Source organism: Pelophylax lessonae (genome assembly GCF_965119305.1).
Source record: "Pelophylax lessonae genome assembly, chromosome: 2".
NCBI lineage: Eukaryota > Metazoa > Chordata > Amphibia > Anura > Ranidae > Pelophylax > Pelophylax lessonae.
In genome coordinates, this window is record NC_138769.1 from 545,222,675 (window position 1) to 545,235,534 (window position 12,860).

The following is a 12,860-nucleotide window of genomic DNA, read 5'->3' on the forward strand; positions in this document are numbered from 1 at the left end:
AGTACCATTTTAACCAGTTCCCAACCGCTTACATTATATTTACTGCGGCAGGCTGGCTCGTACAGGCAAAACGACGTAGGTCTACGTCACTCGCCTGGGAGGAGCTAGGGGGTGAGCGCGCGCCGTCGGTGGCGCGTTCCCACCTCTGATCGTCAGCGGGGAAGCTGAGCCACGGGTCAGGTGGCTCAGATTGCCGCCTGACACCCGCGATCACTCTCCGCAGAGAGAGGAGGACGGTCAGCTGTTTGTAAACACAGCCGACCGTTATCCTCCCTGAAATGATCACAGAGCTCATGTGATCCTTCTATATAGGATCACGTGTGTCTGTGGTCATGTCAGAAGCCACGCCCCCCCAGTTAGAATCATTCCCCTAGGGTCACATTTAACCCCTTGATCACCTATACTGTTAACCCCTTCCCTGCCAGTGTCATTATTACAGTAACGACATATTTTTAGCATTGATTACTGTAGTAATGTCACTGGTACCCCCAAAAGTGTCAAATGTCAGTTAGGTGTCCGATCTGTCCGCCGCAATGTTGCAGTCCCGCTAAAAATCACAGATCGCCGCCATTACTAGTTAAAAAATGAATTAATAAAAATGACCTAAATCTTTCCCGTAGTTAGTAGACGTGATAACTTTTGTGCAAACCAATCAAAATACGCTTATTGCGATTTTTTTTTTTTTTTTTTTTTTTTTTTTTACCAAAAATATGTAGCAGAGAAAAATGGCCTAAAATGTTAAAACATTTTGATTCTTAAATATTTTTTTTTTTTTTTGGGAATGTTATATAGCAGAAAGTGAAAAATATTGTTTTTTTTTTTTTTTTTTTTTTCAAAATTGTCACTATTTTTTTGTTTATAACGCAAAAAAGAAAAAATCGCACAGGTGATCAAATGCCACCAAAAGAAAGCTCTATTTGTGGGAAAAATAGGACGTAAATTTCATTTGGGTACAGCGTCGCATGACCGTGCAATTGTCCATTAAACTAACGCATTGCCGAATCGCAAAATAGGGCCTGGTCATTAAGGGGGCAAATCCTTCCAGTCTTAAAGTGGTTAATACAGGTTTCCTGCATTCCTTTAGTTTAGGGAGTACCACATGGTGACAGGGTCTCTTTAATTATATTAGGATTTATATATCAATAATAGTATTGATTAGCTAAGGTTTGTTTCTCCTTCTGTGATACATATTTAGAACTGTTTGGCTGGCATACTTTATCTCTTTGGATCAATAGGAATAAAATTAGGCTGTACAAGTTAGTATAAATGTTTTACTTTAAATAATAGTCATCTCTTTAAATTGTTTGGCTACTGCAGTATTAGTTGTAAAAGCCATGCAGGCATGGACATTGGCAGGAGATTAACTTTACTCAATCTGACAGTTGTCTGAACATTTTTAGTAGTTTGACTTGCAGTACTATTTATGCAGAATGGTATTTATAAGGTCGGCCAAACACGGTGCAAATTTCTTTCCTGCAACCACGGTTTGCAGGAAAGAAATTCACACAATTTCCCCATCAATACAGACAGTGCTGACATTGGAGTCAGCAGTTGTCTTCTCCCGGTTTAGGGGGCGAAAAGGAATCGCAGGAGGCCCCCGGCACGCTGGTTTTTGTCAAGTTTATCGATCAACTTGGTACATTCAGCCTGCCCAGTAACGGTTTGAATGTCGGTCTGTTCCTGTTGAACCGGCCGAGATTCGAACCGTGTATGGCCGGTCTAAGCTTGCACCCCCAATTACATGCAACAACCCCTTCTGTGACTGGCTGGAACAGAATGATGTATGCTTAGACACAGTACTGTTGCATGGAGCAGTTAATGGTGCTCTTAAATGTGTCCACCAATAAATGGGCTCACTTTATGAAGCATTGGCACAATTATATGTCCTATACCGATATCCTGTCATCGTTTTACTTAGTAAAAACGCATTTCTCTTAGACAATTATTTACATACACATTCTGATTAAAGTGTTTCTTCTAGTAAGCAATTTGCTTGCAGTTATATTTTCATATTTGAAGTCTTGCTCATCTGATGTTCCCTTTGCTTCTGGCTATGAGGCAGCAGTTGCCAGTTTCTACAATTATCGGCTGTATTTGTTTTATCCGGGCCATCTGCTCTCTAATGTAATAATAACAGTGCCACTGACAAATGCAAATATCCTGTAGATTAGTATCAAAGGTAAAGTTACAGTAAATATTGTGGTCTGCTATGCTTACATCTTAAATGATGCATTGCTTAATATGATTCACTACATTTTTCAAACATGCATATCATATAAACATAAACTTGTATCACTTCCATGTAGCAACATTTCACAGACTAATGTCTGTGGATGGGATGTAGCTGGGTTCAGTGTCCACCTGATGTTTACATCTTTGCATTATGTGGGGTACAAAAATTCACTCCGCCTTCTAGTACCCAAGTGAACGATAACTGGTTGCATGGAAAAGCATTAGAATCACGGCAAGGGTTTTATTGGCACTTGTGTGCCCATGGGGGAGATTTCATCTTACTAACTGTCCACTGTCACTAGGATAGGAAACAGAATGAGAAAGATTAATAAAATCTCCAAAATTAGCTTGAGACAGAACACTGTATCTAAAATGCTCTCATGCACATCTTGTTTTGTCTTTTGACGGGCTCCCTATTTCTATTATTGGATGAATTTTGTCTTTGAGGGTTAGAATTATACTTGAGTAGCCCCTCAGTTTTAACTGATACTAAATTAAAGTGGTTGTAAACCTCAGACATGAAATGTGAACAAAGCATATCCCTTCTATTGTGCGTACTTGTCTTAGTTAAGAGCACTACTGTCTACTGCTTCCTTCCTCTGATATTAGCATAAATCACTTCTGACAAGTTTTCCTGACACCAAGAGAAAAATGGTGACGGGAGGGAGTTCCAGCTGATTGACAGCCTCAGCTCTGTTCCTGTCTCTTCCCTCCAATCAGCTCTCAGAGCTTTCCTCACTGAGCTCTGCAGAGTGTAACTTCAGCCTGTCCTCTGCTTTCTGAACTCTGACAAGCTTTATAAATTCAGCACTTTAAAGAGGATGTAAACTCTTCCTTTTTTTCCCCCTGCAAAGTAAATGCATAATGTGCTAGTATGCACCACATACTAGCACATTATGTGAGACTTACCTGCAACGAAGCCCGCGTTGCTGGCCCCATCCATCTTCATCCATCTTCCCTCCGGGTCTGCGGACTCCGGCTGTATTACTGGTCGGAGCCACGTGACGTCAATCCCGGGCATGTGCGTGGGAGCCGCCAGTCATGGCACAGAGCTCTAAAGAAATGGCATGGGCGGCCGTTTCTTCAGAATACATGCGCAGATGACGTCATCGGCTGCATGCAATGTAAATATCTCCTAAACGGTGCAAGTTTAGGAGATATTTACAGCACCTATAGGTAAGCCTTATTATAGGCTTACCTATAGGTAAAAGTCATCAAAGTGGGTTTACAATCACTTTAAAGGAATCTAGAGAAGACTGCAGATAGACAGATACAACTTATGTAGGAGGATTTTTCACCTCTATCACCTGAGGTCAGTCACTTCACTAAGTATATGAGACAACTACTTTAAGGTTTAACATTAATACTTCTGTTGGAAATAGCTATTGTCCATGAAAAACTAATAACCGCTTCAGTAGGTAGTGATGGTAAACACCTAAGCCTGGATTTTTCATTTTGGGTGTGCTTTGCTATAAAAAAAACAAGGCTGTGTGGATGGTAAATGGCTGGCGCCAATAGAAGATATAATTACGTCGGATGTATATACCTGTCTATAAATTGTAAGGTCCTAAAAGATATTCCCTCTGTGTATAGTGTTTTCTCAGTAAAGTGTTCGCTATAAGCTGGATCCTTCTGTAAAGCTGTACAGTGCTGAGCATTCTCTTGTGTGGTTTTCAGGCTAATTGTTTGAATACACGTGGGAAATATTTCATTGTTTATTTTATTAGACGATGTCCTTAACCCACATTGTCCTGAGAGCCACATCTCTTGAGTTATATAGCTTTCAGCAAATTCATTCAATTCAGACAGTAGTACTGGGTGGCAAACATGACTTTATGAACCAAAATGTCAAAACATTAATCATGTTTAAATACAGATATTTTCACAGTATACAAATATTTGATTCAGAAAAGGGATAAAGGCAAATAGCAATACAATAAAATGACAGTTATGGCGCATTTACTCCATACATTTTTTTATTTATTTTATAAACTCATGTGTGTTAAGTATTGTTAGTTATGTTATGTGTTAACACACCACGGTTCATCAAAACATGGAGATCGATGAACACTTCATACTCAGTCTAGCTAAGCTCCCTACTCCGCCACGGCTGCTGTCACAGACAGTGCAGCAGCCGAGAAGTTCTGTAGCTGCGTGGGTGCAGACTATTTGGATTTCAGAGACACTTGTTCCCCATCAGGTCAGTGCCCCTTGTGACAGACAGCCTGCTATTGTCTGTAGAAGAAGAAAAGCGGACCTGATTGGGAACTAGCTTTCCCCATCAGGCTCTGCCTGCTGTCAATGGCTTCGAGGAGCCCGTCAGCTTTGAAGCTGACAGTGTCCTTGACAACTAGTCACGGGAGGGGGTAGTGGCCAAAACATGCTGCTCTGCTGCACAGCATGCAGAGACGAGCACCATGCCTGTCTCTGTAAGCCTAGTTTTTTTTTCAAAATTCTTTATTTAGTAAAACATGAAGGCATACAATAAGGCAACAGTAGGTGTGAAAAAGGAACAGTGGTCCAATACCATATTACAAACAGCGAGTCCAAAATCAAGCATTTATCACAAACATGACAGCATAAGAGATCGTGGAGAGGTGATAGACCATCATTGGACCCCAACGGTTGAAGGCACTATGACTTATGATAGACCGGGAAGCCCAGAGGACATAGCTAGGGAGATCCCCCCACCCACCGGCATCCATCTCATGGCCGGCTACTGGGAGTTGGGAGAGACATCCCCAGAGTCCCAGGTCATCGTGGTAGTCACCGAGGGGTCTAGCGCATGTATGCCGCCTAGGGGGAAGAGCATGATGCAGGCCTAGGAATCAAGCTAAACCTTGTAGAAAGGAGCTGGTAAACTAGTGTTAAACTCACAGGTCAAGCAAACGAGGGGGATGGAATAAAAAGAGGAAATATGTATTGAGCTGAAAGAAAGAAAAAGATAAGGGGGGGGGGCAGTAGAAGGGGAAGGAGGAAGAAGAAGGGAGGGGGGGGGGGGGAGTAAGCCAAGTTTAAGTTGGTCTTAAAGCAGTATTAAATCAAAAATGTAATATATTGCAGCCTATCAATCATTTGATGTTTTTACAGCATTCATTTTCCTTTTTTTGGGGTTTTTTCCTCTGTTTTCATCTGGAGATCTGGCCAATAACACACTTCCCATATTCTATAGACACTAATCTGGATGAAGCACAGGGACATTTTTGGACAGCAGCATTGTTGATCTAAGGGGAGGGGAGTATTGGATGTCCTAGCAGATTTAGATACACTAACAAATAGAAGCCAAACTCCAGATCACACTTTTTGTAAGAAGTTATAGCAACAAGTTTTTTCCCTGTTGGGTTAGATGGTTTACATACATTAATAGAGTCGATCAGTTGTAAGCACCCCTGTCGGTAAATGGTTTGTCTCATCCCTCTAACTGCTACATCTGCGAGAGGGCTTGTTCTTTTGAAAACAGCAGACTTGCCGGCCAGATCATCAGGTGAAAATAAGGGAAAGAAGGCCTAAAAAAGAAAACAAATGAAGCCACCACTGATAAGTTGCAATATAATAAATGTTTACTTTTAAGTTTAACCCCTTTGTGCCAGGGCCTCCCAGCCCTTTAAGGGGTTTCAGATGCCGGGAGGTAGGGCAGGGTTTATGATCATGGGACACGTAATCAGGAAGCTCCTGATCGCAAGCAGCAATCTGGAGCTTCTGTTAGCCATTGGTAACTGTGCCAGGAGCGCGCAGGGCATGTGCTCTTGGCACATTTGTATCTGCAAAATGGTATGCAAATATGTGGCCTCTCAGCCAAGGCCCACCTGCTGAGAGGGCCGCATATTTGTGTACCATTGATGCCTAGGGGTTAATACCACTTTAATTACCTCCAGTTTTGTTATTCCTTTTGAATTTTGTGCTGCAATAGCAGCAGTTTTTCAGAACTACCTGAATCTGACACATGTCTAAGCTTTGGCTTACTAACCTAGAAGTGTCAGTAGAGCTTTATGAGAATTCCCCCATAGTTTTGGCTTTCTGCTTGTGCCATGTAGAAAATATATGTAAATCACAAGACTGGCTATGCAGAACTACAACTCCTTTTGGTTGGTAAAACCGTAAACTTATACTTATTTAAACTATACATGGCTTCAATTTCTGCTTTGAAGCAGATCATCATTGAAGTTACCCACGGAAGATTAGTGTGCCGCTCTGGCTCGTGTGGTGGTTTGGGGAGCGATGTTGATAGTGTATGTGTCCACTGCTGCAGGAATGCCGGCAAGGGAGTGGGGGCTGTCCTGGCTGCAATGACCACTGAAGAGCAGAAAAAGGAGAACCCCAGTGCCGCACGTCTATGCATGTGGTGTAGTAATGCAAGAGACAACCTCAGCCTGGGCTCCCACTAGGCTGGGCCTCCAATGCAATTCCCTTCCTTGACTTGTATGCTGATGCTTAGTCCTTAAAATGGTTCTAAAGGCACAAAATGTTCCAGTGAAAGTATCGTCTCCCCCCCCCCCCCTAAACACTTACCCAAGCCTTACCTCTATCTAACGCTGTGCCTGTCTGCAGTGGCGCAGGTCTCTCTCTCCTCATAGGACAGAGAGGCAGCAGTGGGATCCATTGGCTCCTGCTCCTGTCAAATCATGTGAGGAGGGAGTGGGGGCTGGGCCAGTCCGTATTGTGTGTGTCAATGGGGAGAACCAGCCCAGCTCGGGAGCGAGCCCGCAAATGTGCGCCATGAAAGGAAGTGGCTTCCGATCATGGCACACTGAGAAGAAGCTTAGAAAACAGCACCAGAGGAGGACCCCAGAAGTGGAGGTTCAGGGTCGCTCTGTGCAATACCATTGGTAAGTATAACATGTTTATTATTTTTATGAAGAAATAGATAGAGAGAGAGAGAAAAACGAGATAAGAAATTTGGATACTCCTTTACATCATGCTTGTTCTGGATCTGTGTCTCAAACCTGCCAAACGCAGCTAAGCAGCCAGTATTTTAAATAGCACCAGCCATTCCAACCCCCATAATTTCTCATGACAGTGTCATTTTAAGATACAGGTATAGTTTTTGACATTGTTTTTAAGCCAACATACCCTAGTCATCTCGTCAGGTTTAACCCTGACTTTAGCCTGTTAAATTTTGGTGGATGAAATATTTTAACTTACATGCAGCTAGACGGGTCAGAGATGGCTTATTTTAAAGCTCTTCTACCGCTTCCTTGTGTAGCACTGCCCCCTAGAGGGCTGCTGAGAATTGCATTTTCTGGATTCCCCTGGGTTACCCGTAGCAACAGCCTGTGGAAACTTATCACTTTAAATGCTTGGCTCAGACAATGAACAGTCCAGGGGATTTGGTTTTTGTGTTTTATTTAGAACTGGTTTGGGAGAAGGGATGAGTGGGATACTCCAATTATGAACTATGCACAATTCTGAGGACAACTGACTGTAGTGTGTGCGGCAAGGCCGCTGCTTCACCTTGCCACTGAAGTGAAGATAATGAATATTAACTTGATTTAGTTTCTCTTCAGGGTCCTAACTTGGCACCCCCTTTCTAACTTGCTGTGTGTGCTAGCCCCTCCCCACTAACTCTCCACTGGAGTGATCCCCTTCCTGGGCAGACCCCTGGCAAGCTTCCCGGTACTCACGGAGACTGTTTTTCTCAAGGTTGCTCTGCCTTCAACTCCAACTGTCAGCATCCACTGGACCTCCTGGCTCAGCACCGCACTTCTGGCTCACTAGGCCAACCGCCTGTGACCACCTTCCATACAGACAGGAGGAGCGACAGCCATCACCCTCATCCTGGGACATGGCTTCCCGCCCAAAAACCCCTGTCACGTGCCCTTGGCTTTTATAACATATCCCAGGATGCACCACTGTTTATGCCCACTGGGATAGTTACAAAGGCCTGTGTATCACTGGCTGGGTTTCCTCCACTGTCCAACAGGCTCCCCTATTGGATAGAGTGGGGACACTCCCTCAGCCCAGATGAATCACACATGGACACATGCAACAGGCCTAACAACCAGGCTCCCCTGATAAGCAGATGGAGCAGACTATGGTTTACCTGCTGCTCCCCTGTTAAGCAGGCAGAGAAAATTATCCTCCCTAACTAGCACCTATCTAGTAGGACACTTAGAATATTTATAATCTTGAATATCTATATCTGGGCACAGGTGCACTTTAATTATACCTTCTCCTCTATTACAGCACTCATTGTCTATTTTTTTTTTTTTTTTGCTTTTCTTATTTCTTTCTGTTTTTTTCCTTTTCTGCCTTGTCAGTACGTCCTTTCCTCATTGGCCATCCCATATACTTCACCTGCTCGTCATGTTCTCCTAGACATAAAGTTCTGTATAATCAGGATGCTGTTCCCAAAGTATGTCTTCCTTATTGGCTACCTAACTTGAATACTGACTTTGAATAGTGATTTTTTTATTCTCTGGTGACTGCTACATATCTTAGGCTGGTCTGACAACCTCTGAGATTTGTCTAATACTGTAAATACATAAATATATTTATATGTATACATTTTCATTTGTCTATTTAGAATTTCCTTACATTAAAATCCTAAATAATTTCTATATCTTCCTGCATATACAGATTGATTACGAGAAGAAGAAAAAAGATGACGGCAAACGTGCCCGTGCAGACAAGCAGCAGGTTCTGGACATGCTGTTTTCTGCTTTTGAAAAGCATCAGTATTACAACCTTAAAGATCTTGTGGATATTACAAAACAGCCTGTGGTGAGTACCTCATAATATATGATGTTTAGTAGAGAATAGATTCTTCATTAGCTGACATTCTGTAGTAAACTTCCCATGGTGGTATTATGTTAACTGTCCTTTGATCCTTTAAACTGATGTTAACAAAGAATATAAAGTATGCTTTTCTATAATCTATACAAACGCACACCAGATTTCACTGAAACTCAGAGAAAAGGGAAAGTATAGTGAGGGGAATTAACTAAGACTGCGGCAGACAGAATCTGGAGTAGCGGTCAAAAGCAACTAGCCCACTTCTGTCTTCAGCTTATTAATTTGAGCTTTGAAAATGAAAGATAGGAGCTGACTGGTTTCTGGTACAGGTGATCAAGGGTCAGTTTTAACCTTTTCGCTGACAGGTGCGCATGTCATACATACCTGAAAGCGGGGGAGAGGGGTTTGTTTTACACACACAGGGAGTGCCGCTGAGCTTGTGTTTTTATATCTGACCAGCCAACTTCTGGCTGTCAGAAGCAGTCCAGTGCCTGCACAGCTGCTGAATTGCTTCTTCACCCCCCCCCCCCCCAGTAACGGGTGCCCCCTCCATGTAGCCTGGACTGCACTTGCCCATCTGCATGCCCGGGATCGGCATAGTGGGTGCCCCCAGGTAGACGTAAGGGAGCTGAGCAGGTATGCGTCTCCTCTCCTTTCCTTCTTGCTGGAAGCAACGTGTTAAATGTCACTTCCGGGTCCCCATGCTGGGAAAGAATCTATTTAAGTCCAATCTGCACTGCATTCATTTAATTTGAGCACAGGGGAAACATCCAGGATCTTTTACACCCTGGATAACTTATAAAGTGAACCCTTTCACCAAAAAAATCATCACCTAGGGGACTTTTTGTCCCCTATGTGATGATAAAGTTCAGTGGGGAAAAAAAAAATTTCAATTGTAATAGAAATTAAGTTACACCCAAGAACATAAAATCCCCTCACATACATGCACATACGCTCATAAATGCATGCCTCAGGGGCGCCTACACACGAAACTGTTAATTGCCATACACTTTACAGCGCACACTGGAGTGAGCGCAATATTTCTAGCACCAGACCACCTCCATAACACTAAACTCATCACCTGTAGGGGCTTTTAAAGTGTCACCTATGGAAGTTTGTCGCCATTTCACAGGCAAACAAATTTAGGGTTTGACGTGTTGGGTATCAATTTACTTGGTGCAACCTCATCTTTTATGTTTTACAAAAAAAAAATTGTTTTATTTATTGCGTTTTTGTGCCCAAAATTTAACTTTAGTGTATTTTTTACTGATATTTTGTATTTTCCAGACATTTGTGGTAATATTGTGCAACATAAAAAAAATTTGAGCCATCACTATTTTCTTTTCTAGGGTGTTTGGTTTCAGAAAATATATGTTTTGGGGGTTTATGCAATCGTCAGGCCTAAAATGATTTTTTTAGTCCCGCTCTCAGGGGCGTACCAGTGGGCGGGGGGGGGGGGCGCGTGTACACTGGGGGGGTGTCAGGCCGGTGTCCGCCGGGCCACCCGCATCTCCGCCCTGGGGGGGGGGGGGGGGTGTCAGGCCGGTGTCCGTCGGGCCACCCGCATCTCCGTGTGAAGAAGGTAGTGGCAGGACGAAGGTCAGTGAGGTGCCTGAGGAGTCTTGTGTGCTGGATAGGAGGGGGATGGGATGGGACAGCTGCATAGAGATGAATTGATCTTTTCATATTCCTCATGCCTCATGTCGCTGAATGCTTGTTGCTCCTCCTCTCAGAAGCTGCACTAGGAATATGGAAAGTTCAATTCATCTATATGCAGCTGCCCCATCCCCCTCCTATACAACTTCCTTTGCTGGCCCCCCTCAATGCTATTAACCCCACCCCCTCAGTGCTCTTTACTTCCCCCCATGCTCTTAGCCCCCTCCGTGCTCTTAGTCTGGCTCCCCCAGTGCTCTCCACCCCCCTGTGCTCCCCCCTCAGTGATTTCCAGTTCCCCCCCTCCCCCTGTGCTCTCCACCCCCCTGCGCCTTCCAACCCCCCTGCAATGCTTTCCAAACCCCCCCTTAATTCTCTCTATTTCCCCCCATGCCCTTCAGCTCCTCCAGTGCTCTCTGCTTCCCCTGTGCTCTCTGCCCCCCCCTAGTGCTCTTCTATCTTCTATCATGTCCGCAGTCTCTGACCTTCTCTTGTATCATGTCCGCAGTCTCTGACCTTCTCTTGTATCATGTCCGCAGTCTCTGACCTTCTCTTGTATCATGTCCGCAGTCTCTGACCTTCTCTTGTATCATGTCCACAGTCTCTGACCTTCTCTTGTATCATGTCCACAGTCTCTGACCTTCTCTTGTATCATGTCCACAGTCTCTGACCTTCTCTTGTATCATGTCCGCAGTCTCTGGCCATCTCCTGTATCATGTCCACAGTCTCTGGCCATCTCCTGTATCATGTCCACAGTCTCTGGCCATCTCCTGTATCATGTCCACAGTCTCTGGCCATCTCCTGTATCATGTCCACAGTCTCTGGCCATCTCCTGTATCATGTCCACAGTCTCTGGCCATCTCCTGTATCATGTCCACAGTCTCTGGCCATCTCCTGTATCATGTCCACAGTCTCTGACCATCTCCTATATCATGTCAGTAGTCTCTGACCATCTCTTGTATCATGCCCGCACACTCTGACCATCTCTTGTATCATGTCCGCAGTCTCTGACCATCTCTTCTACCATGTCCACAGCCTTTGAAAATCTCCTGTACCATGTCCGCAGCCTCTAACCATGTCCTGTACCATGTCCACAGCCTTTGAAAATCTCCTGTACCATGTCCTTAGCCTCTGACCACCTCCTGTACCATGTCCACAGCCTCTAACCATCTCTTCTATCATGTCCGTAATCTCTGACCATCTCTTGTCTTTTATCATGTCTGCAGTCTCTGAGGGCGTCTAGAGAGGAGTCAAAAGTGGGAGTGCTGTCGGGATGGGGATCACAGGATTAGTCAGACATGTGTGGACTGGGGAGAGGAGACTACAGGATAAAACCAGAGCATGGTGCACCTAAGAGGAGGTCAGTGAGAGTGCTGCCCGGCCAGTCTGAGGGGGGGGGGTCACTGATGTAGGGGGGCACTGTTATAAAGGTTCCTCCTTATATCAGGACCCCTTCCTTCCTTAGTGCATTCACTCTGTGGAAAGTGGTCTCTGGTCACCAGAGTCCCCCCTACATCAGAGTTCTCAGCTTTTTCACCCGTGCGCCTGAAGTGACACCAGCTCCCAGCTGCGGCAGCGGTGCTTCCATCTCATCCACTGTAAAACAAGGGACCATTTTGAGTCACGCTGTATCCAGAAAGGAAACCCTAACTGCAGAGGTACTGTACACTACAAAGATTGTCATTTATTTTAGTAAAAATATGCTGGGTGTGACATGGATTTTCTTCTTATTTTACATGTATACATAGACATTTCATGAAACTTTAGGTCATGAATATTTACGTGAAGTCATGGAAAAGTCATGGAAAAGTCATGGAATTTTATTGGTAAAAATGTGTATGAACCCTGTATAAGGAATGGGAGCAACCAAACAACCCTTTGTGGTCCCCAAACGTTTATCAGTACGTTACCCCTTTGAGAAATCCCTTTTAAAAAAGTGGACCAGGCCACCAGTGGTAGACCCTCCTGTTTTCAGGTTGAATAAAGCAACCATGATCCCAGTAGAGGAATCCCTGTCCTTTAAAGACCTGGCTGACAGGAAAGCGGAGGCTGTGGCACACAGCATGTTTTTTATCGCTGGTGTTTGGCATTGCAACCAGTCTTGGCCTCAGCCCTGGTGTCTCAGACCCTAACTGAATGGGCCAAGCTTTTGCGTCATGACCTGGGGAGTGAGCAGGTTCCTGCTGCTTATGTTGATTTTGCAGACCAGTTGGTCTAGGGGCTGCAGTTTATTTATGATGCAG

General features: G+C 44.3%; 1 protein-coding gene across 1 annotated transcript in view; it reads left to right on the forward strand.

The window, feature by feature from the left end:
- GTF2F2 (general transcription factor IIF subunit 2) overlaps positions 1–12,860 on the forward strand; it is a 501,983-nt gene that overhangs the window by 397,898 nt on the left and 91,225 nt on the right. The window contains exon 8 of the mRNA XM_082244661.1: positions 8,809–8,952. Coding sequence (XP_082100787.1) covers positions 8,809–8,952 — 144 coding nt within the window. The remainder of the gene's footprint in view (positions 1–8,808; positions 8,953–12,860) is intronic.